The sequence below is a fragment of the Coregonus lavaretus genome (assembly GCF_964263955.1).
Source record: "Coregonus lavaretus genome assembly, chromosome: 29".
In the NCBI taxonomy this organism is placed as follows: domain Eukaryota; kingdom Metazoa; phylum Chordata; class Actinopteri; order Salmoniformes; family Salmonidae; genus Coregonus; species Coregonus lavaretus.
In genome coordinates this window covers 9,419,997-9,446,925 of record NC_140016.1, presented here as the reverse complement: position 1 = coordinate 9,446,925, position 26,929 = coordinate 9,419,997, and the positions used below count along the sequence as shown (strand labels likewise).

The following is a 26,929-nucleotide window of genomic DNA, read 5'->3' as shown; positions in this document are numbered from 1 at the left end:
GCACATTAGTTAAGTTCATTAAATATATTTATAATTAATAAATGGAACTTTATTAGCATTTTAGATTAGTCGATTTGGTCTTGATTTGCTCTTTGCTTTAAGTTGGTAAATGTTTAATAAACATTGTTTGGTCTCTAATAGGTTTGGGGTCTGATTAAATTAAACTTGTCTTAGTAAACAAAACAAACACCTCTGTAATCCCACAAGGAATTTTCCAGTGGATTTGAAGGTTGACAGAAGTAGAACTTGTTCTGAATATATTAGTAAAACAGTGCACACCCTTTCACATAACACACTTTATTTTCATGGTTTTATTTTGGGAATTGTTCATAGTACACAATATTCCTTCTCTATAAAACAATGCATCTGATTTCACTGTCTGTTCCTCTCCCATACGGACATCCCTCCCTCGCCACCCACAACATATTTCAAAATCACAGAACACAGCCCATCTGACCACCTAACCCCAGTAAACAGTGCTGCCATCAAATAAAGGCACAAACAGAACCTTCTCTTTCCCTTGACCCACCCAACAGTACCAATATAACAAGATAGTTGATGAGCAGAATTATCTTGAACTTTTATGATTTCATTTTAAATAGCTAAGTGACTCCATTAATATACAGGAAGAATCTATAGGTAAGATTGCATAACACCGTCCATGCTGAATATGAAAGCTTCAAGTCAGTCAACCCACCACCACTAATAATAACTGATTGGCACCGAGGGGATGTAGCCAGGTGTATATTATTCATCTGCGTACAGTGAGGTATCGTTAATCAACAGAGACCAGGGACACATTCAGTAGGCAAACGTTGTGGAACGTTGAAGATAGAAATATCATGAATAGACCTGGCATGTGAGAGAGGAATGTTTGTTCTCCATAACATATTTCTATCCCTGCTGACCGTGTCCCAGCATCACCCAACAGGGAGGTACCATATGCCGTTTGGTAGGTCAGTCACATATACAGACCCATGCATGCAGACTATCAGTCTTATTTCTGCAGTGTGACTGACAGCTTATCTAAAACCTTCATAACTATTTATGCGTATATGTGAAGTAAACATTCAGCATATACACACTATATATCAATATAATAAAAAAGGAAAAAAAAACATTCAGACAAATGCACCACCTATGTACATTTCTTTACATCTTTGTTTTTATATAAAAACAATATTTACGTTGTAATGTGAATGTAATGTTTAAAGCCGGTAATAGTCTGGATGAGACATGCCTCAGCCTCTGGCACTCTGCTCCCCTCTCAGCCAATGAGCAGCTTGCACAGTCGTCAAGTTCACAGTGTCTCGTCTTCCATCCTCTTCTTTTTTTGATTATGGAATGTTGAACCTTCCATACATTCCACCCTCTCTGCGGGAGTCAGGGAAAAGTCATCATAGCACTCTGTCTGCTTTGATTCCTGTCTTCCGCCAGCCCTCCTCTTCCTTCCAGTCAGTCCAGTTTCCGAGCGCCCAGTTTGAGAGGACCCTTAGCTGCTTTGCGTTCTGCCCGTTTGGCCTCCAGTTCTTTCCTCCTCTCCTCACGTTTCTTCTTGGCCAGCTCTGCCTTGCTGAGGCCTGCTTAGGAAACAGAGAGACAGCTGTTATGGATTGGCTTGGGGCTTGGCTTGGGGCTTACAACATGAATAGCATCTCATATTATATTATTATTAAAGGACTCCCTGGTTTCAGATCATTGAGAGAGATAATGGAGTTGAGATAGATGTTAGAGCAGGTTGAGACTCACCTTGACTTCCGTCCACAGACTCCCAGCTCTCCTCGGCTCCCCAGTCTACAGCAGGCTCTGCACTCCCATCACCCGCCTAGCATGAACCAGAAAACACATTAAAACATGTATTGTATCGTGACGTCCTCCCATTTCCACCTCAACTGTTCCCCACTTAGCATCAACACCTAACTTTTACCTCCACTTTGACAAACCTGCTTGTCAGTTCTTCAAAACACAAAGCCTACTCCTGTCAAACTTTTATTTATAAAGCCCCCCCCTCCTTTCCTCACCGTAGCAGTGGGGGTGGGCGTTGCTCTCTGAGACACGTTGGCAAGGAAGTCAGTCTGCGTGGCCCCCTTACTGTCCCAGTCATACTCGCTGGCTAACCGAACCCCCTCCGGCAGAGCAGCACTCTTAGTGGCTGGAGCAGTCGTTCCCTCCTCCTCCCAGTCATTGCCCCACCCCTCCTCTCCCGGTGAACTCTGACCCTGGCCGTCAGCCTCCTTCTCATTGGACCAGCTGTCGTCGGCGTCCCAGCCCGAGCTGCTCCAATCAGAGCTCTGCTTTTTCACTGCCTCAGAAGTTGCTAGACCCACCTGGATGGAGATGGAGACAGCAATGAATGAATATTCCCCATGAAGTTTCAGCACTCACACGGTTTTAAATCATGAACCCTTATTCAGTAGGTTGGAACTTTCAGGAAATTGCAGACAGGAATGTATTTACATATTAGTCATTTAGCAGACGCTCTTATCCAGAGAGAATACAGTTACCACATTAATCTTAAAATAGCTAGGTGAGAACCACATATCTCAGTCATAGTAAGTCAATTTTTCCTCAAAATATATAATCCGCAAAGTCAGAGCTAGTAAGAAAAGATAAGTGCGAGTGTTAGTTACTTTACAGAACTAGCGTGACTATGCAATGTGCCATTATCTTTGACTCTATTCAAACATTCTGCCTCCATGAATAAGCCTCAGGTCTGGAGAAAACCAGATACGTACTCCTCTTACACTGGCCTTCTTTTTGACTGACGACATTCCTGACCAATCAGAGGAGTTCCAGTCATCTGGGTCTGCTGCCTGTACCTTCTCTGGGTCCTGTGGGGGGGAGAGAGCAAGAGTAGTTGAATGAGTTAACTGATCAAATAGAACATGCCTCTCCAATACAAACATCACTGTTTCCCATGTTCTGTGACAGTTGATGTCCCACGGTCCCAACTGTCAAATTGCACCACAAATCCAATCCATGTGAATTACCTCCAAACTTCCCCAGTCCTCGTCATCCCACCGGTCTCCAGTTGGCTCCTCGTCCTTCTCTGTCACCTTAGGAGAGTCTGATTGGGTAGCAAGGCCAGAAGCAATGGGTAGAGTCATGGAGCCCGGCGGTGGTTTAACTTCAGCGCCTGGAGGAAGGAGAGATGGAGGGAGGAGAGAATGGTGAGGTGAAAGGTGGATGTAAATAGCGGATGGATCCAGCTTTGCCGGCTCTTCCTATGCTTCTATGGGGGATGCCACCCTAACCAAAAAAGAAACATATCTAAGATCTGAGTGATCCTGCTCATAAGTTAGTTCCTTACCCCCAGGTACTCCATCTGTCACAGGGCTCCCGGCGCAAGGAGAGGCAGTACCACCACCAGCAGCAGGGGTGTTCTCGGCCAGGCCGCCCCCCTCTGCCCCCGGGCCGGTCCGGATGAGCTTGGAGGTCAGAGAGGACACCCCCGTCACTGCCCAGCCTGCCCAACTGGCCGCTGCCCCAGCCGGCTGGGCTGATGACATCACATCCTTTTCTAGGGTGAGAGTGAGATAAGTAATATTAGAGACTCAAAGGCTGTAATCAGATTCCTTATAAGGGATAGTTTGGGATTTTGGCAATGAAGGAAGTTACAGGTACACTACATGACCAAAAGTGTGTGGACACCTGCTCGTCGAACATCTCATTCCAAAATCATGGGCATTAATAGGGAGTTGGTCCCCCCTGCTATAACAGCCTCCACTCTTCTGGGAAGGCTTTCCACTAGATGTTGGAACATTGCTGCGGGGACCTGCTTCCATTCAGCCACAAGAGCATTAGTGAGGTCGGGCACTGATGTTGGGCAATTAGGCCTGGCTCAGTCGGCTTTCCAATTCATCCCAAAGGTGTGCAATGGGGTTGAGGTCAGGGCTCTGTGCAGGCCAGTCAATTTCTTCCACACCGATCTCGACAAACCATTTCTGTATGGACCTCGCTTTGTGCACGGGGGCATTGTCATGCTAAAACAGGAAAGGACCTTCCCTAAACTTTTGCCACAAAGTTGGAAGCAGAGAATCGTCTAGAATGTAGTATGCTGTAGAGTCAAGATTTCCCTTCACTGGAACTAAGGGGCCTAGCCCGAACCAGGAAAAACAGCCCCAGACCATTATTCCTCCTCCACCAAACTTTACAACTGACACAAGGTAGCGTTCTCCTGGCATCAGCCAAACCCAGATTCGTTCGTCGGACTGCTCCAGAGTCCGAGCTTTACACCACTCCAGCCGACGCTTGGCATTGCGCATGGTGATCTTAGGCTTGTGTGCGAGTTTGCGGCTGCTCGGCCATTGAAACCCATTTCATGAAGCGCCCAACTAACAGTTCTAGTGCTGACGTTGCTTCCTGAGGCAGTTTGGAACTCGGTAGTGAGTGTTGCAACCGAGGGCAGACGATTTTAAGCGCTACGCGCTTCAGCACTCGGCAATCCCGTTCTATGAGCTTGTGTGGGTTACCACTTCGCGGCTGAGCCATTGTTGCTCCTAGACGTTTCCACTTCACAATAACAGCACTTACAGTTGACCGGGGCAGGTCTAGCAGGGCAGAAACTTTACGAACTGACTTGTTGGAAAGGTGGCATCCTATGACGGTGCCATGTTGAAAGTCGCTGAGCTCTTCAGTATGGCCATTCTACCGCCAATGTTTGTCTATGGAGATTGCATGGCGGTGTGCTCAATTTTATACACCTGTCAGCAACAGGTGTGGCTGAAATAGCCGAATCCACGAATTTGTAGGGGTGTCCACATACTTTTGTATATACACTACCGGTCAAAAGTTTTAGAACACCTACAAATTCAAGGGGTTTTCTTTATTTTTACAATTTTCTACATTGTAGAATAATAGTGAAGACATCAAAACTATGAAATAACACATATGGAATCATGTAGTAACCAAAAAATGTTTAACAAATTAAAATATATTTTATATTTGAGATTCTTCAAATAGCCACCCTATGCCTTGATGACAGCTTTGCACACCCTTGGCATTCTCTCAACCAGCTTCATGAGGTAGTCACCTGGAATGCATTTCAATTAACAGGTGGGCCTTCTTAAAAGTTGATTTGTGGAATTTCTTTCCTTCTTAATGCGTTTGAGCCAATTAGTTGTGTTGTGACAAGGTAGGGGGGTATACAGAAGATAGCCCTATTTGGTAAAAGACCAAGTCCATATTATGGCAAGAATAGCTCAAATAAGCAAAGAGAAATGACAGTCCATCATTACTTTAAGACATGAAGGTCAGTCAAAACTTTGAAAGTTTCTTCAAGTGCAGTCGTAAAAACCATCAAGCGCTATGATGAAACTGGCTCTCATGAGGACCGCCACAGGAATGGAAGACCCAGAGTCACCTCTGCTGCAAAGGATAAGTTCATTAGAGTTACCAGCCTCAGAAATTGCAGCCCAAATAAATGCTTCACAGAGTTCAAGTAACCGACAACTCAACATCAACTGTTTAGAGGAGACCGTGTGAATCAGGCCTTCATGCTCGAATTGCTGCAAAGAAACCACTACTAAAGGACACCAATAAGAAGAAGAGACTTGCTTGGGCCAAGAAACATGAGCAATGGACATTAGACCGGTGGAAATGTGTCCTTTGGTCTGGAGTCCAAATTTGAGATTTTTGGTTGCAACCGCCGTGTCTTTGTGAGACACGGTGTGGGTGAACAGATGATCTCCGCATGTGTATTTACCACCGTAAAGCACTGAGGAGGAGGTGTTATGGTGTGGGGGTGCTTTGCTGGTGACACTGTCTGTGATTTATTTAGAATTCAAGGCACACTTAACCAGCATGGCTACCACGCCATCCCATGTGGTTTGGGCTTAGTGGGACTATCATTTGTTTTTCAACAGGACAATGACCCAACACACCTCCAGGCTGTGTAAGGGCTATTTTACCAAGAAGGAGAGTGATGGAGTGCTGCATCAGATGACCTGGCCTCCACAATCCCCCGACTTCAACCAAATTGAGATGGTTTGGGATGAATCGGGCCGCACAGTGAAGGAAAAGCAGCCAAGAAGTGCTCAGCATATGTGGGAACTCCTTCAAGACTGTTGGAAAAGCATTCCAGGTGAAGCTGGTTGAGAGAATGCCAAGAGTGTGCAAAGCTGTCATCAAGGCAAAGGGTGGCTATTTGAAGACTCTCAAATATAAAATATATTTTGATTTCTTTAACACTTTTGTTTACTACATGATTCCATATGTGTTATTTCATAGTTTTGATGTCTTCACTATTATTCTACAATGTAGAAAATAGTAAAAAAATAAAGAAAACCCCTTGAATTTGTAGGTGTTCTAAAACTTTTGACCGGTAGTGTATATAGTGTAGTTTCGCGAGCAAATGATACCGAGCATAGCGCAATGACTGGAAGTCTTCCGGTACAGCTAGCGCTAACGCTAGTTAGCATTGGCTCACAAAACTACCTCAAACTTCCAAAAAAATTTATCCACGAGTTCATCTGACTCTGGGGAAGAAGATAAAGGACTTAATTGCCAAAAACCAGTACTATCCCTTTAATGTGAGATCAGTGCTTGAGGCCTTGTTGTCTTTGGCGACCTGGAGGTTTGCGACTGTGTACAGACCTATGTCAGCCAGCTTGGTTGGATCTTCAGAAACAGTCTCCAGCTTCGTCAGGAAACTCTTTATGGCTTTAAATGCCTGAGGGACAGAAAAAAACGTGTTTCACAAGCTAGGTTTCCATCCAATTAGCAACAGATTTTCATGCGAATATTCTAAAATCTTCATTAAATAAATTATATGCATTTCCCCACCAGAGATGTGTTCCATCAAATTACTTGTTGTGGACAAAAGTCTGTGTGATGACGTAGTGCACATAAAAATAACTTTTGCATTTAATTCCCATGTACGAATACAAAATACAAGTTAAATGTAGCTCAGTTGGTAGAGCATAGCGCTTGCAACGCCAGGGTTGTGGGTTCATTTCCCACGGGGGGCCAGTATGAAAATGTATGCACTCACTAACTGTAAGTCGCTCTGGATAAGAGCGTCTGCTAAATGACTAAAATGTAAATGGATTTCCATCACATTTTCAACTCTACTGATGGTTTCATCACCATAAATGTTGTGCTATATAGCTAATGTACCCACTCTGGTGTTGGCATGTGTGCTCTAGCGAACAGCTCGCAGATACAGTGCAGGTATAGCCTATATTATGAGATTATTATGGACAAAAGAACAAGATTATTTTTAATTTGTCAAATGGCAGCCAAGTATCGAACAAGTCACCAGAATAAGACACTCAATATTTATTGGAAAGGAGCATCAAGCTCACCCTGTGAAGTTCATCATAACGGATTCAACCTTTAGCCTAACAAACTGCATAGTGGGAGGACCACAAAACATGTCATCTCGTGACTCCAAGTTTACTTCGATATGTTGGTTATTACAGTGGGGAGAACAAGTATTTGATACACTGACGATTTTGCAGGTTTTCCTACTTACAAAGCATGTAGAGGTCTGTACTTTTTATCATAGGTACACTTCAACTGTGAGAGACGGAATCTACAACAAAAATCCAGAAAATCACATTGTATGATTTTTAAGTAATTAATTTGCATTTTATTGCATGACATAAGTATTTGATCACCTACCAACCATTAAGAATTCCAGCTCTCACAGACCTGTTAGTTTTTCTTTAAGAAGCCCTCCTGTTCTCCACTCATTACCGGTATTAACTGCACCTGTTTGAACTCGTTACCTGTATAAAAGACACCTGTCCACACACTCAATCAAACAGACTCCAACCTCTCCACAATGGCCAAGACCAGAGAGCTGTGTAAGGACATCAGGGATAACATTGTAGACCTGCACAAGGCTGGGATGGGCTACAGGACAATAGGCAAGCAGCTTGGTGAGACGGCAACTTTTAGAAAATGGAAGAAGTTCAAGATGACGGTCAATCACCCTCAGTCTGGGGCTCCATGCAAGATCTCACCTTGTGGGGCATCAATGATCATGAGGAAGGTGCGGGATCAGCCCAGAACTACACAGCAGGACCTGGTCAATGACCTGAAGAGAGCTGGGACCACAGTCTCAAAGAAAACCATTAGTAACACACTACGCCGTCATGGATTAAAATCCTGCAGCGCACGCAAGGTCCCCCTGCTCAAACCAGCGCATGTCCAGGCCTGTCTGAAGTTTGCCAATGACCCTCTGGATGATCCAGAGGAGGAATGGGAGAAGGTCATGTGGTCTGACGAGACAAAAATTGAGCTTTTTGGTCTAAACTCCACTCGCCGTGTTTGGAGGAAGAAGAAGGATGAGTACAACCCCAAGAACACCATCCCAACCGTGAAGCATGGAGGTGGAAACATCATTCTTTGGGGATGCTTTTCTGCAAAGGGGACAGGACGACTGCACCGTATTGAGGGGAGGATGGATGGGGCCATGTATCGCGACATCTTGGCCAACAACCTCCTTCCCTCAGTAAGAGCATTGAAGATGGGTCGTGGCTGGGTCTTCCAGCATGACAACAACCCAAAACACACAGCCAGGGCAACTAAGGAGTGGCTCCGTAAGAAGCATCTCAAGGTCCTGGAGTGGCCTAGCCAGTCTCCAGACCTGAACCCAATAGAAAATCTTTGGAGGGAGCTGAAAGTCCCTATTGCCCAGCGAGAGCCCCGAAACCTGAAGGATCTGGAGAAGGTCTGTATGGAGGAGTGGGCCAAAGTCCCTGCTGCACTGTGTGCAAACCTGGTCAAGACCTACAGGAAACGTATGATCTCTGTAATTGCAAACAAAGGTTTCTGTACCAAATATTAAGTTATGCTTTTCTGATGTATCAAATACTTATGTCATGCAATACATTGCAAATTAATTACTTAAAAATCATACGATGTGATTTTCTGGATTTTTGTTTTAGATTCCACCTCTCACAGTTGAAGTGTACCTATGATAAAAAATTACAGACATCTACATGCTTTGTAAGTAGGAAAACCTGCAAAATCGGCAGTGTATCAAATACTTGTTCTCCCCACTGTATATCAACATTTGCGCATAAAAGCGTTGCCACCGCCATTTCTCACATAATACATTTTACAGACACAAAAAGATCCCACCTTGTCTAGCGTATTTTGTTTTGTCGATATTTGGAAAGTTCACTGCCAAATTAGCTGTTTCCATCAGGCCCGTCGTGGCATTCTTTATACTTTACACGCACAAAAAGGTTGGATGGAACCTGCTTACAGATGGAATGTTGCAATGTGAAATGAGAGAGTAAGTAAAAATAGATTTTCACATGCAGATGGAGTGTTTCTAAACTAAATGATTCTAAACAGAATGTAAGCTAAATGTACTAGTGCAGTTATTTCAATGTCTAAGGTGTTTGTGTAAGGCTCCCTTCTCCAAACCTGAACCCACCCCCCAGCAGGACCCACTGAAGTGGTTTGGAATCCTAGTGCCTCAGACCCTGAAACAGGCCCAGGCCTCATTCAAACAGGTGGTAGAGTTGTCAGCGGAGGTGGCTGCTCTCCAGTCTGCAGTCCTGACCACCAGACAACAGCAGCCAGACCCCGGACCAGACGGACAGACAGACTGACCAGATCATGGTTTAGATCTTACACAGACTAGACATACTAGCTCTGTAAGGAATATGGTGGAAACTCACTCAAGCCATGCTTACACCCCTCCAATGCTTTTAAATGCATGAGGGGGAGTGAACGAGTGTACACTTCTGCAGAAGGGTAGAGAATCGGAACACAGCCACTCTCTCCCACATAGTATAGTAGTGCACTAATTCAGTCTAGAGCCCTTTGTCCAAAGGCATAGCCATGGGAAGTAGGGTGGCTGCAGCCCCCCCGATAAATAAATAACTAATATAGAAATAATAATAAAATATACTTTTTTTCTCACAAAATTGGTGAACTTTATTACGCCTGTATTAACGGAGAGAAATACTCAAGGTACGTTGAGGTAGATATGTACATGTAGGTAGCAGGGGTAAAGATGTGGTACCGGTCGGGGGTTTGGGCACACCTACTCATTCCGGGGTTTTTCTTTGTTTTTGCTATTTTCTGCATTGTAGAATGATAGTGATGACGTCGGGGCTATGAAATAACACATATGGAATGGCCCTGTGTAGCTCAGTTGGTAGAGCATGGCGTTTGCAACGCCAGGGTTGTGGGTTTGTTTCCCACGGGGGGCCAGTATAAAAAATAAATACAAATGTATGCACTCACTAACTGTAAGTCGCTCTGGATAAGAGCATCTGCTAAATGACTAAAATGTAATGTAAAATGTTTGTAGTGCTTCTCACCTGATCTCTAACGTTCTTGTCAGGGTCAACAGTGAGGGTACAGAGCGTTGGTAGTACCCGTGCTGCGCTCTCCATCACACTGTAGTAGTTGTGCGTCGCTGCAAAGCCCAAAACTCCGGCCGCCCGAGAGGCGGGAAACGGGTCCTTAGTGGCCCGAGAGAACGCTGAGATCAACACTCGCTGCCGCGTCTGTGGAGGAAAGGAGAGGGAGATGAAAGAGATGGAGAGAGGGAGAGGGAGAGGGAGAAAAAGGGGGAGACGGGGAAGAGAGAGAGAGAGAGAGAAAGAGAGAGAGAGAAAAAGACAGGATAGAAAGAGATGCTCAACATGCTCTGCTCACTCCTACTGTAATGGTTCGAGTCTAAACCACACGAAAACAACACTAGACACTATGGAACAAAGCTTTTACTATCTCATCCTGGAATATACAAGGCCTGAGGTCATCTGCCTTTGGCCTAAAGAGCAAGAACCCAGACTTCATCAAAGAAATTGGAAATACAGACATTGTCTTCCTACAAGAAGCATGGTATAGGCCTCCTGTAGCTCAGTTGGTAGAGCATGGCACTTGCAACACCAGGATTGTGGGTTCGATTCCCACGGGGGGCCAGTATGAAAAATGTATGCACTCACTAACTGTAAGTCGCTCTGGATAAGAGCGTCTGCTGAATGACTAAAATGTAATGTATAGAGGAGACGGACCCACTAATTGCCCTCTAGGTTGCAGAGAACTGGTAGTCCCACCCACCAAACTACCAGGTGTGAAACAGGGAAGAGACTCAGGGGGTATGCTAATTTAGTATAGAGCAGACCTTTCCAACTCTATTAAATTAGTCAAAACAGGAACATTTTACATCTGGCTAGAAATGAATAAGGAGAGTATCTCAACAGAAAAAATTTCCTCACGTGTGCTACCTATATCCCCTCCAACAGAATCCCCAAACTTTAACGATGACAGCTTCTCCATCCTACAGGGGGAGATCAACCATTTCCAGGCCCAGTGACATGTACTAGTCTACGGCAACCTAAATGCCAGAACTGGATAAGAACCGAACACCCTCAGCACACAGCGCGACAAACACCTACCTGGAGGTGACCGCATTCCCTCCAAAATATGCCTCCCTAGACACAACTATGACAAAACAACTAACAAAAATGGGTCACAACTCCTGCAGCTCTGTCGCACACTGGGGCTGTACATAGTCAATGGTAGGCTTCGAGGGGACTCCTACGGTTTGCTTATCCCTTGGCAGTAGTACAGTAGATTACATTATCACTGACCTCACAGTCAGCCCACTGACACCACTATCAGATCATAGCAAAATCACAGTCTACTTGAACAAAGCAACACGCAATCATGCGGCATCAAAACCAAAGGAACAGCACAATACTAAGAAATGCTATAGATGTAAGGAAAGTAGTGTAGAAACCTACCAAAAAACTATTGGGCAACAACAAATTCATTCCCTTTTATAAAACATTTCACTGTAATAGTGAAGGTGTAAACTTGTCAGTAGAAAGCCTAAACAGTATATTTGACCTTTCAGCTTCCCTATCAAATCTAAACAAATTCAAGCAGACAACCTAAGAAAATTAAAAACAATGACAAATGGTTTGATGAAGAATGCAAAAACCTAAAGAAAGAAATTAAGTAACCTATCCAACCAAAAACCCAGAAAACCTGAGTCTACGCCTTCACTATTGTGAATCACTAAAACAATACAGAAGTACAATATGGAAAAAGAAGTAACAGGACGTCAGAAATAAGCTCAATGTAATTGAAGAATCCATAGAATCTAACCACTTCTGGGAAAATTGGAACACACTAAACAAACAACAACACTAAGAGTTATCTATCCAAAACAGAGATGTATTGATAAACCACTTCTCAAATCTTTTTGGCTCTATAACAAAGAACAAACAGGAAAAACATATACATGAGCAAATACAAATCTTAGAATCAGCTATTAAAGACTACCAGAACCCACTGGATTCTCCAATTACATTGAATGAACTACAGGACAAAATACAAACCCTCCAACCCAAAAAGGCCTGTGTTGTTGATGGTATCCTAAATTAAATGATAAAATATACAGACCACAAATTCCAATTGGCTATACTTAAACTCTTTAACATCATCCTTAGCTCTGGCATCTTCCCCAATATTTGGAACAAAGGACTGATAACCCCAATCCACAAAAGTGGAGACAAATTTGACTCCAATAACTACTGTGGGATATGCTTCAACAGCAACCTTGGGAAAATCCTCTGCATTTTCATTAACAGCAAACTCGTACATTTCCTCAGTGAAAACAATGTACTGAGCAAATGTCAAATTGGCTTTTACCAATCTGGAAGGTTCTCCCATCTCCACAGAGGAACTCTGGAGCTCTGTCAGAGTGACCATCGGGTTCTTGGTCACCTCCCTGACCAAGGCCCTTCTCCTTCGATTTCTCAGTTTGGCTGGGCGGCCAGCTCTAGGAAGCATCTTGGTGGTTCCAAACTTTTTCCATTTCAGAATGATGGAGGCCACTGTGTTCTTGGGGACCTTCAATGCTGCATAAATGTTTTGGTACCCTTCCCCAGATCTGTGCATCGACACAATCCTGCCTCGGAGCTCTACAGATAATTCCTTCGACCTCATGGCTTGGTTTTTGCACTGTCAACTGTGGGAACTTATATAGACAGGTGTGTGCCTTACCAAATCATGTCCAATCAATTGAAATTTACCACAGGTGGACTCCAATCAAGTTGTAGAAACAGCTCAAGGATGATCAGTGGAAACAGGATGCACCTGATCTCAATTTCGAGTCTCATAGCAAACAGCAAAGGGTCTGAATACTTATGTAAATTAGGTATCTGTTTTTTTATTTGTAAAAAATTAGCATACATTTCTAAAAACCTGTTTTCGCTTTGTCATTATGGGGTATTGTGTGGAGATTGCTGAGGAATTATTTTCATTTAATCCATTTTAGAATAAGGCTGTAACGTAACAAAATGTGGAAAAAGTCAAGGGGTCTGAATACTTTCCGAAGGGACTGTATCAACAATCATGGTGACAGTAACATCTGTTACTCCTAAAAACTCTGTTGCCGCTTCCACAATGATCTTCAACTTGGCAGTTCTTCTTTCCACAAATGCAGTCTGGTTGATAACCTTTCCAATGAAAACTATGAAGTCAATCTGATTAACTATTAAGGTGTCCTTTGAAATGACACATTTGTGAGAGCAAGATTTCTGAACAGGTCTCGTATCCATGTCTGGACCAACAGAAGCAACATTTCCTACAGTAGGTCTACTTATTCCAGGAGTAACCCTATTATCTCCATCATTCTACCTAATAGTTCCACCAATCTGCATAAGAGATCTTTGGGCCTCTTTTTTTTTTTTACTTGCACAATTTTTTCTTTATATCCAGTTGGTAGTTACAGTCTTGTCCCATCGCTGCAACTCCCCTACGGACTCGGGAGAGGCGAAGGTCGAGAGCCATGCGTCCTCCGAAACACGTCCCTGCCAAGCCGCACTGCTTCTTGACACACTGCTCGCTTAACCCAGAAGCCAGCCGCACCAATGTGTCGGAGGAAACACCGTCCAATTGGCTACCGAAGTCAGCTTGCAGGCGCCCAGCCCTCCACAATGAGTCGCTAGAGTGCGATGGGACAAGGAAATCCCAGCGTGCCAAACCCTCCCCTAACCCGGACGACGCTGGGCCAATTGTGCGCCGCTTCATGGGTCTCCTGGTCACAACTGACTTTGACACAGCCTGGGATCAGGAGGCCATCTTTGGGCCTCTCTCTCTTTCTGCACCTGGCATCCACCAAATGCTGCACTGAGATCCCCCCACAATTACAACATTAAACCTTGGCATTGTTCCCACATTCACCATAATCATGTTCCCCTCCACACTTGGCACATCTTTTCTTTCCTTTGCACAGAGCCCTACATGTCCCATTCTTTGGCATTTAAAACACCTTAATGGAGGTGGGACAAACTCTAACAGCCAGGAAGCCCATCTGTACTTTCTTAGGTACAGCCTTCTCAAACATGAATAATACTGACAGGCTTTCACTTCTCTGCCCCTCTTTCTTACAGAACAGCCTTTTGGCTTCAACCACTATGCCCCCCTCTACATTTCTTTTGTATCATCTATGGACATACAGTTGAAGTCGGAAGTTTACATACACCTTAGCCAAATACATTTAAACTCAGTTTTTCACAATTCCTGACATTTAATCCTAGTAAACATTCCCTGTCTTAGGTCAGTTAGGATCACCACTTTATTTTAAGAATGTGAAATGTCAGAATAATAGTAGAGAGAATGATTTATTTCAGCTTTTATTTCTTTCATCACATTCCCAGTGGGTCAGAAGTTTACATACACTCAATTAGTATTTGGTAGCATTGCCTTTAAATTGTTTAACTTGGGTCAAACGTTTCAGGTAGCCTTCCACAAGCTTCCCACAGTAAGTTGGGTGAATTTTGGCCCATTCCTCCTGACAGAGCTGGTGTAACAGTCAGGTTTGTAGGCCTCCTTGTTTGCGCACGCTTTTTCAGTTCTGCCCGCCAATTTTCTATAGGATTGAGGTCAGTGTTTTGTGATGGCCACTCCAATACCTTGACTTTGTTGTCCTTAAGCCATTTTGCCACAACTTTGGAAGTATGCTTGGGGTCATTGTCCATTTGGAAGACCCATTTGCGACCAAGCTTTAACTTTCTGACTGATGTCTTGAGATGTTGCTTCAATATATCCACATCATTTTCCTTCCTCATGATGCCATCTATTTTGTGAAGTGCACCAGTCCCTCCTGCAGCAAAGCAACCCCACAGCATGATGCTGTCACCCCCGTGTTTCACGGTTGGGATGGTGTTCTTCGGCTTGCAAGAACCCCCTTTTTCCTCCAATCATAACGATGGTCATTATGGCCAAACAGTTCTATTTTTGTTTCATCAGACCAGAGGACATTTCTCCAAAAAGTACGATCTTTGTCCCCATGTGCAGTTGCAAACCGTAGTCTGGCTTTTTTATGGCGGTTTTGGAACAGTGGCTTCTTCGTTGCTGAGCGGCCTTTCAGGTTATGTCGATATAGGACTCGTTTTACTGTGGATATAGATACTTTTGTACCTGTTTCCTCCAGCATCTTCACAAGGTCCTTTGCTGTTGTTCTGGGATTGATTTGCACTTTTCGCACCAAAGTACGTTCATCTCTAGGAGACAGAACGCGTCTCCTTCCTGAGCGGTATGATGGCAGCGTGGTCCCATGGTGTTTATACTTGCGTACTATTGTTTGTACAGATGAACATGGTACCTTCAGGCGTTTGGAAATTGTTCCCAAGGATGAACCAGACTTGTGGAGGTCTACAATATTTTTTCTGAGGTCTTGGCTGATTTCTTTTGATTTTCCCATGATGTCAAGCAAAGAGGCACTGAGTTTGAAGGTAGGCCTTGAAATACATCCACAGGTACACCTCCAATTGACTCAAATGATGTCAATTAGCCTATCAGAAGCTTCTAAAGCCATGACATCATTTTCTGGAATTGTGCTAGCTGTTTAAAGGCACAGTCAACTTAGTGTATGTCAACTTCTGACCCACTGGAATTGTGATACAGTGAATTATAAGTGAAATAATCTGTCTGTAAACAATTGTTGGAAAAATTACTTGTGTCATGCACAAAGTAGATGTCCTCTACTTGTCCTAACCAACTTGACAAAACTATAGTTTGTTAAAAAGAAATTTGTGGAGTGGTTGAAAAACGAGTTTTAATGACTCCAACCTAAGTGTATGTAAACTTCCGACTTCAACTGTAGTGGAACCCCAGAAATGACCCCCCTCAGCTTAGCCAAAGCTCCAGGGACATGATTTTCTTCCCATTGAGAGTTTTCATTTTCAGAATGTTCCCTTGCTGAACATAGTCAGCACAGAATATTAACAGTCTACCATTACCAATGAACCAGGCTAATGTGAATTCCCCTATCTCTTTCTTAATGGCATTGGTTAATCGAATAGGGTGTAGATGATACCCCGTGGTCGCATCAAACACGATTACAACTTTCCACTCCGACACATCATTACTTTTGTTTTTCACTACCTTCACCCTCTTCTCAATAGCAGGGCCATTCTTTTTTCCCTTTACTTTTCCCAACAGACCATCCTGGTCCCTGACTTTAATCTCCCCCACCCATACCATCACAACTATCAACCATGTCGACCACAGTCCAGCACAGCTGTTGCTAAAACCGCCTACCACAATATAGAACGATGTATGGAGAAATCATAAGCTGTATGTGGACAAAGAACAAGGACAAGCCATGTGTTATGTCGGTCATGTGAGTACTAGAAGGTCAGTGTCCTTGAAACTACAGTCTGTTCTTTTTGGTTCCGCTGGGAGTGTTTGTAGAAGTGATTTGTGTCTATTAAGAATTGGTTAAAAACACCACGAAGGGATTCTTTGATGTGAGTACCTAGAAGTTTCTAACGTTATATATGTATTAACTTGCTCACCCAAACGTAGACGTACGTCATGGGTGGGGGAGTAATTAATATGGGTTTTCTAAGTTGTACCGTTGTTAGATCCTTTGGTAGTGATAACATTTAAGTAATTAACTGCCCATACGGAGTGGAATTTATAGACGTAAGTTGTAATATTGTACAAAGCCAATGTAGGGTTTCCATTTAACTAATTATTATTGTGGAGCTAGGATGGTGACGTGAAGGTGCTTCATTGTGTATAAGAGGTTAAGATGACAAACCATTGTCATTGCGCTATTTGTGGGATGTCTGTGTCATTTCAATAGCATTGGGGCAATGGCATAGAGTAAACAAATCTGGGTTTATGAGTGTCATTCAACTGTTGGTATGTGTTGCTTAGACAGAGACGAAAAAAGTATTTGGTTTGGTGATGTAGAAAGGAAGTCTTGTAGCGTGGTTTGGTTCAAATAGAAATACTAACTTATTTAACAGGAATAGTGAGACGATTTCGTGGTAGTCATTTTTTGGAGTTACCTAAGGGTTTGATAGATTAAACGATTGAGGTGACGTAATGTCAGTGCATGGATTGGATATTGATAATATGGATAACTAAAACAAAGTTGCTACTGACTGTTATGAAGACAGGATAAAGTAGCATACTGTGCCTCACCTAACAATGTTCTGAAGATTTTTTTCAAAGGGCGAAGGCAACTCTGCCCAGCCTAACAGGAGAATCTGGACATTGTATGCACCATGGAGACTATGTGGCAGTAAAGGATTACATAAAGTAAGAGCGGAACAGAATCTAGGTGGAGAGCAGTCTCTCTCTACTTCCCTATTGGTACGCTGAAAGAAGGACACACTACACAGAGTGATGTGAACAGAAATTGGGAAGTATATTAGAAATTGGTATTAAGAATAATTGGTATAACATAATAATTTGTAATATAGTCAATGCTTATATGGTTTCTTGGATTAGAAATGAAATGAACTGTTATGTTCTGTCTTCTAGTGAGGTAAATACAGATGGTGTCTTGATGCATAGCAGGGATAATTTGGCCTAGAATGGTGTGAACCTTAAAAAGAAACAACCTCTGTACCGGCTGAAGATGAACATCAGAGGCGTTGAAGACGTTTTTGTAAAGCACAACTTCTACAGGCAACCGGGGTAAAACAGACAATTGAAGCTATCAACGGATTTTATCATGTTTTTATATCAAGAGAGTGGGAAAGGAGTCCACCATTGAGTGAGAATGGAGAAATGTATGTTCAAATACAACATTTGTAATGTTGTTGGTATAATGGTTGGCAAATGGGCAAGACAAAGGAGGTTGTAGGGTAGGTGGTGACTTGGATGAGACATTGAAGTTGGGACATTGTCATGGGCAATTCATTTTGAAATATGAAGATGTCTGAAGAACATAATGAAGAGACGCCTGAAGATTTAAGTGCCGGGAAAAAGAAGGGGTTACTTAGCTGTGTTGATAATACATTTGGATTTATCTAAATTAGCTAATGTGAATAGGAGGTATATACACTGCTAAATTAATAGTATTAAGAATGCATTGAGAGGATGATCTGTATTTATTATCAGGATGAGGAAGGTCATAATATAATTATGGATATTTATACTGTAATATAAGTGTACATTCTGACAGTTGAAATGGGTGATAAAGTTGAGGGTTTTAATTTTGATTGATAAGGACCAAGTGAATCAATAAGAATTGTCATTCTAAATTTGGTTTTGGTTATAATATAAGATGACTGAGGGATTTAAGTAAATCATTAGTATATATTAGTAACTAACTATTTACAGCATGAAGGATATTGATTGTACAATTGAGATAACTGTCATATAGATATTGTGGTTGAATATCTCAATCCTAACTAGTTCAGGGGTGTACTCATTTAACAGGGGCTGAAAACGGAGTGTTATACTGTGTCTCTCATCAGGCATATTAGGGGTTGAACAGTGTTGAATATTGTACCTATTAACAGTCATGGGTTTTCATTTACATTTACGTCATTTAGCAGACGCTCTTATCCAGAGCGACTTACAAATTGGTGCATTCACCTTATGACAGCCAGTGGGACAACCACTTTACAATATATGTTTATTTTTTTTATTTTGAGGTGGGTAGAAGGATTACTTTATCCTATCCCAGGTATTCCTTAAAGAGGTGGGGTTTCAAGTGTCTCCGGAAGGTGGTGAGTGACTCCGCTGTCCTGGCGTCGTGAGGGAGCCTTTCAAGCTATTGGTTCTAAGATGGAACTCATTAGACAATTTGCAATTGATAATCGCATAGCATTGGATGCAATTATAGTAGATAAGGGGGAATGTATGCAATTATAGGGGGAGAATCATGTTGTACATGCTTGACATCAGGATTAGTAAGGTATTGGAATTTAAGTAAAGCTATGGGAAATATTAGAGACATACAGGAAGGTATTAGGAGTATTCATTCTTCATCTATATCATCTTATTCCATTGTAGAGGTCATGAATCAATGTATTTTGTGGAATGATGTCAGGATGTTAGGAATTCATTTGTATGTTTGGTTTGTTTGGTTCAATTAATGTTATATTAATGGAATTCTCTTTGCAACAACAAATAGAAAGAAAAATAGGAATTGTTATGATGATTTGTGATACAAGATTCATTAATGTATGGAGAAATCATAAGCTGTATGTGGACAGAGAACAAGGACAAGCCATGTGTTATGTCGGTCACGAGTGAGTACTAGAAGGTCAGTGTGGCAAGATAGATTGGGGGGCCACTGTTACTAATTTTAGGATTGGTGCGTGATGGAATGGCCTGGCTAGGGTGCCACCCGACACCAAGGAGAGGAATGATATGTAGGAAGTGAGTGGCAGTTAGTAATAGTTAGCAACTGGGTACGATAAAAGTAGGTAGGAAGTAGGAAGGGCATTATATAAGTTGAAAGATGTGGTAAGGAAGTCAGTCATATGATAAGAGGCAGAGCACGTTCGTCTTATTATGTGATCCAGTACTGAAATAAACGTAAATCAAACTTCCATCCGTGTCAACTGCTCTCTTACATCCTGAACTTCTCAATACCAGAAACTCATCATAACAAAGTCGAAACTCATGCGTCTAACTTATGTGACTGACATGCAGTCAACTGTGAGACCTTATATAGACAGGTGTGTGACTTTCCAAATCATGTCCAATCAATTGAATTTATCACAGGTGGACTCCAATCAAGTTGTAGAAACATCAAGGATGATCAATGGAAACAGGATGCACCTGAGCTCAATTTCAAGTCTCAATTCAAGGGGTCTGAATACTTATGCAAATAAAGGTATTTCTGTTTTTTTAAATATATAAATTTGCAAAATGTTCTAAAAACCTGTTTTCACTGTCATTATGAGGTATTGTATGTAGATTGATGAGAAAAATAAATAATTTAATCCAAGGCTGTAACGTAACAGAGAAGAGTCCCCTAAGCAAGCTGGTCCTGGGGCTCTGTTCACAAATACAAAGACCCCACAGAGTCCCAGGACAGCAACACAATTAGACCCAACCAAATCATAAGAAAACTAAAAGATAATTACTTGACATATTAGAAAGAATTTACCAAAAAGCACAGCAAACTGGAATGCTATTCGGCCCTAAACAGAGAGTACACAGTGGCAGAATACCTGACCACTGTGACTGACCCAAAATAAAGGAAAGCTTTGACTATGTCCAGACTCAGTGAGCATAGCCTTGCTATTGAGAAAGGCCGCCGTAGGCATACCTGGCTCTCAAGAGAAGACAGGCTATGTGCACACTGCCCACAAAATGAGGTGGAAACTGAGCTGCACTTCCTAACCTCCTGCCAAATGTATGACCATATTAGTGACACATATTTCCCTCAGATTACACAGACACAAAAAGAATTCGAAAACAAATCTAATTTTGATAAACACTGATTGTAAATTGTAAATATAACCCATATTTATTTTCCCTTTTGTACTTTAACTATTTGCACATCTTTATAACACTATGTCTCTATTCCTTTGAAACTTTTGTGAGTGTAATGTTTACTGTTCATCATCTATTTCACTTGCTTTGGCAATGAATTAAAAGAAAGAAAGAGAGAGCGAGAGAGAGAGAAAGCTAGAGAGCGAGAGAGAGAAAGCTAGAGAGCGAGAGAGAGAGAGAGAGAGAGAGAAAGCTAGAGAGCGAGAGAGAGAGAGAGAAAGCTAGAGAGCGAGAGAGAGAGAGAGAGAGAGAAAGCTAGAGAGCGAGAGAGAGAGAGAAAGCTAGAGAGCGAGAGAGCGAGAAAGCTAGAGAGCGAGAGAGAGAAAGCTAGAGAGCGAGAAAGCTAGAGAGCGAGAGAGAGAGAGAAAGCTAGAGAGAGAGAGAAAGCTAGAGAGCGAGAGAGAGAGAGAAAGCTAGAGAGCGAGAGAGCGAGAGAAAGCGAGAGAGCGAGAGAGCGAGAGAGCGAGAGAAAGCGAGAGAGCGAGAGAGCGAGAGAGCGAGAGAGAGAGAGAGAAAGCTAGAGAGAGAGAGAAAGCTAGGGAGCGAGAGAAAGCTAGAGAGCGAGAGAAAGCTAGAGAGCGAGAGAGAGAGAGAGAGAAAGCTAGAGAGCGAGAGAGAGCGAGAGAAAGCTAGAGAGCGAGAGCGAGAGGCAGAGATAGAGGGGGAAAAAGGCAGAGAGAGAGGGGGAGAAAGGCAGAGAGAGAGGGGGAGAAAGGCAGAGAGAGAGGGGGAGAAAGGCAGAGAGAGAGGGGGAGAGAGAGAGGAACAGGGAGACCGGTAGAGAGAGAGAGAGAGAGCAGGAGGCAGGTGCAAGTTACCCCAGCGTTGAGGTAGGGGGCGATCTTTCCCAGGCACACGGTGGTGTTGCAGCGGATTGGTCCCTGCTCGTCTCTCGCCTGCAGCCGTGCAAAGTGCCTCATCAGCTCCTGATTCAGATTACTCTCATTCAGCTTAGGGGCCAGCAGCAGCATGGACTGGGAGAGGGAGGAAAAGAACAAGAACAGACCTTTGGGAACACCATTAACTACAGGGAAGGAACACTTTCAGTTACACTTGAACGAAGGAGTGAGTGAAGCCATCTGGTCTTGTGAGTGTATGTTAATCACAGTCTGACAGACTGGGTGAGCCAGTTATACCTTGACAGTCTGTTCTCTGATGGCTGGGTTTGTGTCTGTGAAACCGTGAACGACATGAGGGAAGATCTGCGAGTTTACCGCCGCATCGTTTAGATACTGAATAAACTGTTCCATCTGAAGGAAATAGAGGGATGAGAAAGGGGTTTGAAAGAGGAATAAAACAAGGGTTCTGCAGCAAACACTCATTCTGTCGTAATGGCCGTCTCTGTACTCTGATGTGTGGTACACTGTACCTGTTGAAGCAGTCGTATCCTCATGGCCCGGTCTGTAGAGGAGAACATCTTCACAATGACAGGAATTATCTTCTGCTGGTACTCCTCCGCAGACAGGAACTTCCCCACCTGACAGAGACAGAAAGAAAGAGGAGACATGGAAGAAGGAATGATCTTCTGCCCTCTCGGGATCGTGAGGTGGGTTAGTGGTCTGTTGATATCCCTTTGGTGGTGTGGGGGCTGTGCTGTGGAAAAGTGGGTGGGGTTATATCCTGCCTGGTTGGATGGGTATCTGGTGTGACAACTGCTGATGTAAAAAGGGCTTTCTAAAATACATTTGATTGATGATTAGTTGCCAAAAGCATGTTTCCCCTGAAGAAATGCCTTTAACCTAAACCCCTTCTAATGATTATGCTTTACATAGATATGACATAGTTTTCCCACTTCTGCATAAAAGAGAGGAGCAATTCAATGCCAGGCCAGTGAGCCATTCTCCTATCTGAATCCCTCCTCTCTGCCTCCACAGCACACATACCTTAAACAGAGGTGTGAGGACGACAGCCCCGGCGTTGCCAAACTCAAAGGCGGTGAGTAGCTGTGGCAGCACCTTGTGCTTACAGAAGTCCTCTGGGAATGAGTCCAGGTTCTCACTCAGGTCATGAAAGAACTGCTGCTTCTCTGCTGGGTCTTTGATCTGGATCAGATAGAATAGATAAGATAGATTTCACACTTCACTAAATAAAACATTTTATCGGTAAGTCAACACATTTCAATGAGAGCTGTGTCATCTCTATTGTGTCAAACTTTTTCTATAGCGGGGACGGGGGTCAGGAATCGCACCTGGATCTCCTCTAGGAAAAGGTTGCTCTCCACGAAGCTGTTGCTAAGGAATCCTCCGGGAGCTCTGCAGTTCTGGAGGAAGCGGGCTGGGTTAGGCCGGGCCCTGGCGTTGGCCCCTACCAGCTCACAGTAGTGAGGCACCAATGCTTTAGGGATCTGAGGGACAACAAACCATAATATGTTTTCACATCACTTCCAATTAATTCATGACCTTTGATCTTTTTGACAGGAGTACATTAGAATCACTTTAGGATTTCCTTAAAATGTGTGATGCTCTGGTAAAATGTTAGAAGGTAAACGGTGGGGTGTAGGGTACCTTTCCGAGGGAGCGTAGGGAGGAGGCTCGGGGCAGTGGACCATTGAACACTTCCCAGATTAGACAGCCCAGCCGCCACACATCCCCAGCCCTGGAGGACAGAGAGATGGATTCAGACAATACAAATATGAAGTATCTTCAGATTACATCAAGCATTGAACTAAAAACTTTGTATGCGAGATACCAGGAATACAATTTGCCATGAAATCAGTCTTTTTCATTCTTAACTCATTCTCGGTCTGCCTTACCATTTCTCTCCACTGTTTGGTGATTCAGGGGGGTCGTATTTGTCCATGTCAGGGTGAACAGCTTTGGCGGAGGGTAGTGATGTGGAGGCGTCCCCGTTCTCAGGGGTCATGTGGTCCAGACCGCCAAGCTTCCATTCTCCAGCCCGGTCCACAAACACAGCCCAGATACCCAGGTTGTTGTGGAGGAGGTGGCAGTCATTCACCAGGAAACTAAGGGCTTTCTACAAAGGGGAAATAGAGTGTGTGAGAGATGATTTGATTAATTATTTGCCTGTATTTGATTTGATATAGATTGATATGTAATAAACATGATGTGTGGGAAGACGCAGACAGATGCATTCCTTTGAGGAAAGTTAGTCTACAATCATCTGTTGTAACTGAGTACTGCTGTTCCTACCTTTGACCTGTTAAACTGCCAGTATCAAATGTCTGCCAGTGTTGAATGCTATGGTTAAAGTTTGACGCCATTCTGGGCCGGGGACACACTGATAATATATCTGTGAACCTGTTTGATTCTGTAGCAGCTGATGTTGTGACTTCATATGAGCCTTTTGGGCTGGTGTTTAGAGAACATTCAGTGCTATGTGATTAATATATAAGGGCCTTCTCAGAGAAGATGGAAAGTCATCTTTCCATTGAGTAAGAGATTGATAGAGAGAAAGGAGGATAATGGAGTAGAGGTGGAAGAGGATTGTTAAAGGACAAGCAGCACTCAACATACAGAAACACATGAGGAAATTAGAGCACCCATCTCCCTCCAGTCTACTGACCACGGTCTGATGCAGGCCCCAGGACACCTCTAGCTCCCCAGAGCCCCCCCTCTCTGACTGGGCCTTCAGGTGGGCTGCCAGGGGGGTGACCTGTTCTGTGACCAGGTACAGGCTCTTCTCTGTCTGCAACGCACCAGAAAGGGACAACATTAATGCATTCATGATGACTTGGTTAAAATGTGCATTAGTCTTTTAAGTATGGTTCTATTATACAGGGAGTACACTAACGACTAGCACACTAGCTCCTGTTTCTCTCTAGAACTGGTAGACAGGGGAACTAACTGATACTCACCACACTCTGCATGAAAAACAATTACAAGAAAAACAAATACAGAAGACTGAGAAAATGGTGACAGAATGAGTGTTATGCAATACTGTTTGCCTTTTAAATATCAACTAAATTCTGATGTTATGCTATTTGCATTTGGGGTGAAATACACAGACCTCCAATCCATCTACATAGGCCAGGATGTTGGGATGTCGGAGGGTCTTCATGCGTTTGAACGCTGCCTTGGCTAGCTGGGTCTGTTCCTCTGTCCCCGAAGACACCTCGTACACAAACACCGATACTGGTTCCCCACCCGTCTAAGGAGATGTCATAATGTGACAATGTCATGTTTCGTCATTGGTAAGAGGAGAGATGTTATTGAGATTTAGGAGAGCTGAAGTTACAGTCTCCCTGGTGAGGCCAGAGACCTCAATCACACTCACAGGAGTGGTGTTGTTCAACCCTGTTCCTTGCAATAAGGGTTGCTGTCATGTCACCATACAATTTGTCTCAGTCAACTAGCTACCTATTTCAGGTGAAACACAGAACGACACCTACACACGTACGTCATCAAAGGTTCCACCATTGCATCTGCATGGCATTGAACAATAAGGAAAAGGAACAAACAATGTTAAGCGGAACCTTTGATGACAAATTAGCCGGATAACGTTAGCATCTAGCTACTGTTAGTTAGTTAACAGTCAAAACAAGAATGACATGACAGTTTGTCGAAATACATTTCGCATGAGCATGTAAGTAGCTGACGTTGCTAGCTCGTTAGGTGACAACAGTGGCTAGCTAGCTAACTAGTTACTGTAGCAGAGATTGACGTGGCGAGAATACGTGGCCCAGCATAAACAAAATATAGTTAGCTAGCTAGCTATACTAGCCTAGTAGTAACGTTCGCTAACCGTGCTGTTTTAACTAGGCGATACATATCCTCACAACGCTATATATATATATATATATATATATATATATATAGTCATACATCGTGATAATCTTATGGCAATTAAACATCCATTTCATCCCAAAAATAAGAATGGCGTCCTGCCTTGAACTTGTATCAGCTAACAAGACATCTGTCAAATATATTTATGCCCCAACTATTGTATTTACCTTTCGCTTGCCCCGATGCAGCGTCCATATTCCGGACGTTTCTTGAGTGTCCGGTAAAATGTCATAATTAAAGTCTTTGACTGGATCCCGAGCGAAAAAGGACCACATCTCTCCTACATCAAGCAAACAACTAGCTATGGCGAACCGCAGCCTGCTAGCAAGCTGGCTACTCGGGATAGATCAGATCCTTCCCTGAAGTTGATTCCACCGCTTGGGGGAAGCAGAGTGCCATAGTGGCACCCTGGCTACTGTAAGCAGTGGGTGGTTCAAATGTTGACTTTCTTCCTGAATGTATATTTCAGTACCGGTAAATAAATCCACTGGCTCTTCTAAGTGATCATGGGACCTATTTGTATTTATTATGGATCCCCATTGACTTCATCACTACTTGTGTTCATGTTGGGTTCACCGAGCTGTCTGTTTGAGCTACTGGCGCACAGCTCGGTCACCCATGCATACCCCACAAGACATGCCACCAGAGGTCTCTTCACAGTCCACAAGTCCAGAACAGACAATGGGAGGCGCACAGCACTACACAGAGCCATGACTACATGGAACTCTATTACACATCAAGTAACTGATGCAAGTAGTAAAATTAGATTTAAAAAACATATCAACAGTACAAAAATTCATTTGTGTATAGTGCGTATGTTATCATGTGTGTGTATGCATGTGTCTGCATCTATGTTTGTGTTACTTCACAGTCCCTACTGTTCCATAAGGTGTTTTTTTATCTGTTTTTTTAATCTAATTTTACTACTTGTATCAGTTACTTGATGTGGAATAGACTTCCATGTAGTCATGGCTCTATGTAATACTGTGCGCCTCCCTTAGTCTGTTCTGGACTTGGGGACTGTGAAGAGACCTCTGGTGGCATGTCTTGTGGGGTATGCATGGGTGACCGAGCTGTGCGCCAGTAGCTCAAACAGACAGCTCGGTGCACCCAACATGTCAACACCTCTCATAAACACAAGTAGTGATGAAGTCAATCTCTCCTCCACTTTGAGCCAGGACAGATTGACATGCATATTATTATTAGCTCTCTGTGTACATCCAAGGGCCAGCCGTGCTGCCCTGTTCTGAGCCAATTGCAATTTTCCTAAGTCCTTTTTTGTGGCACCTGACCACACAACTGAACAGTAGTCCAGTTGTGACAAAACTAGGGCCTGTAGGACCTGCTTTGTTGATAGTGCTGTTAAGAAGGTAGAGCAGCGCTTTATTATGGACATACTTCTCCCCATCTTAGCTACTGTTGTATCAATGTTTTGACCATGACAGTTT

At 43.3% G+C, this 26,929-nt stretch overlaps 1 protein-coding gene across 4 annotated transcripts; it reads right to left on the bottom strand.

The window, feature by feature from the left end:
* Positions 1-284: 284 nt before the first annotated feature.
* LOC311104648 (N-terminal kinase-like protein) lies at positions 285-25,842 on the bottom strand. Of its 4 annotated transcripts, none has more exons than XM_084146502.1 (18): positions 25,649-25,842; positions 24,706-24,846; positions 24,262-24,384; positions 23,492-23,712; positions 23,244-23,334; positions 22,928-23,083; positions 22,623-22,781; positions 22,109-22,216; positions 21,876-21,989; positions 21,558-21,713; positions 10,287-10,475; positions 6,595-6,670; positions 3,311-3,520; positions 2,991-3,136; positions 2,736-2,831; positions 2,022-2,327; positions 1,750-1,825; positions 285-1,580 (listed from the first exon to the last, which is right to left on the bottom strand). In XM_084146502.1, the coding sequence occupies exons 1-18, from the start codon at positions 25,754-25,756 to the stop codon at positions 1,456-1,458; spliced, it is 2,601 nt and encodes an 866-aa protein (XP_084002628.1). In that variant the 5' UTR covers positions 25,757-25,842; the 3' UTR covers positions 285-1,455. The 4 variants fall into 4 exon arrangements, with proteins under 4 accessions (XP_084002628.1, XP_084002630.1, XP_084002629.1 ...); XM_084146504.1 differs by having other exon boundaries at positions 2,745-2,831; positions 25,649-25,809; XM_084146503.1 differs by having other exon boundaries at positions 286-1,583; positions 2,745-2,831; positions 25,649-25,809.
* Between the last annotated feature and the right edge of the window lie 1,087 nt (positions 25,843-26,929).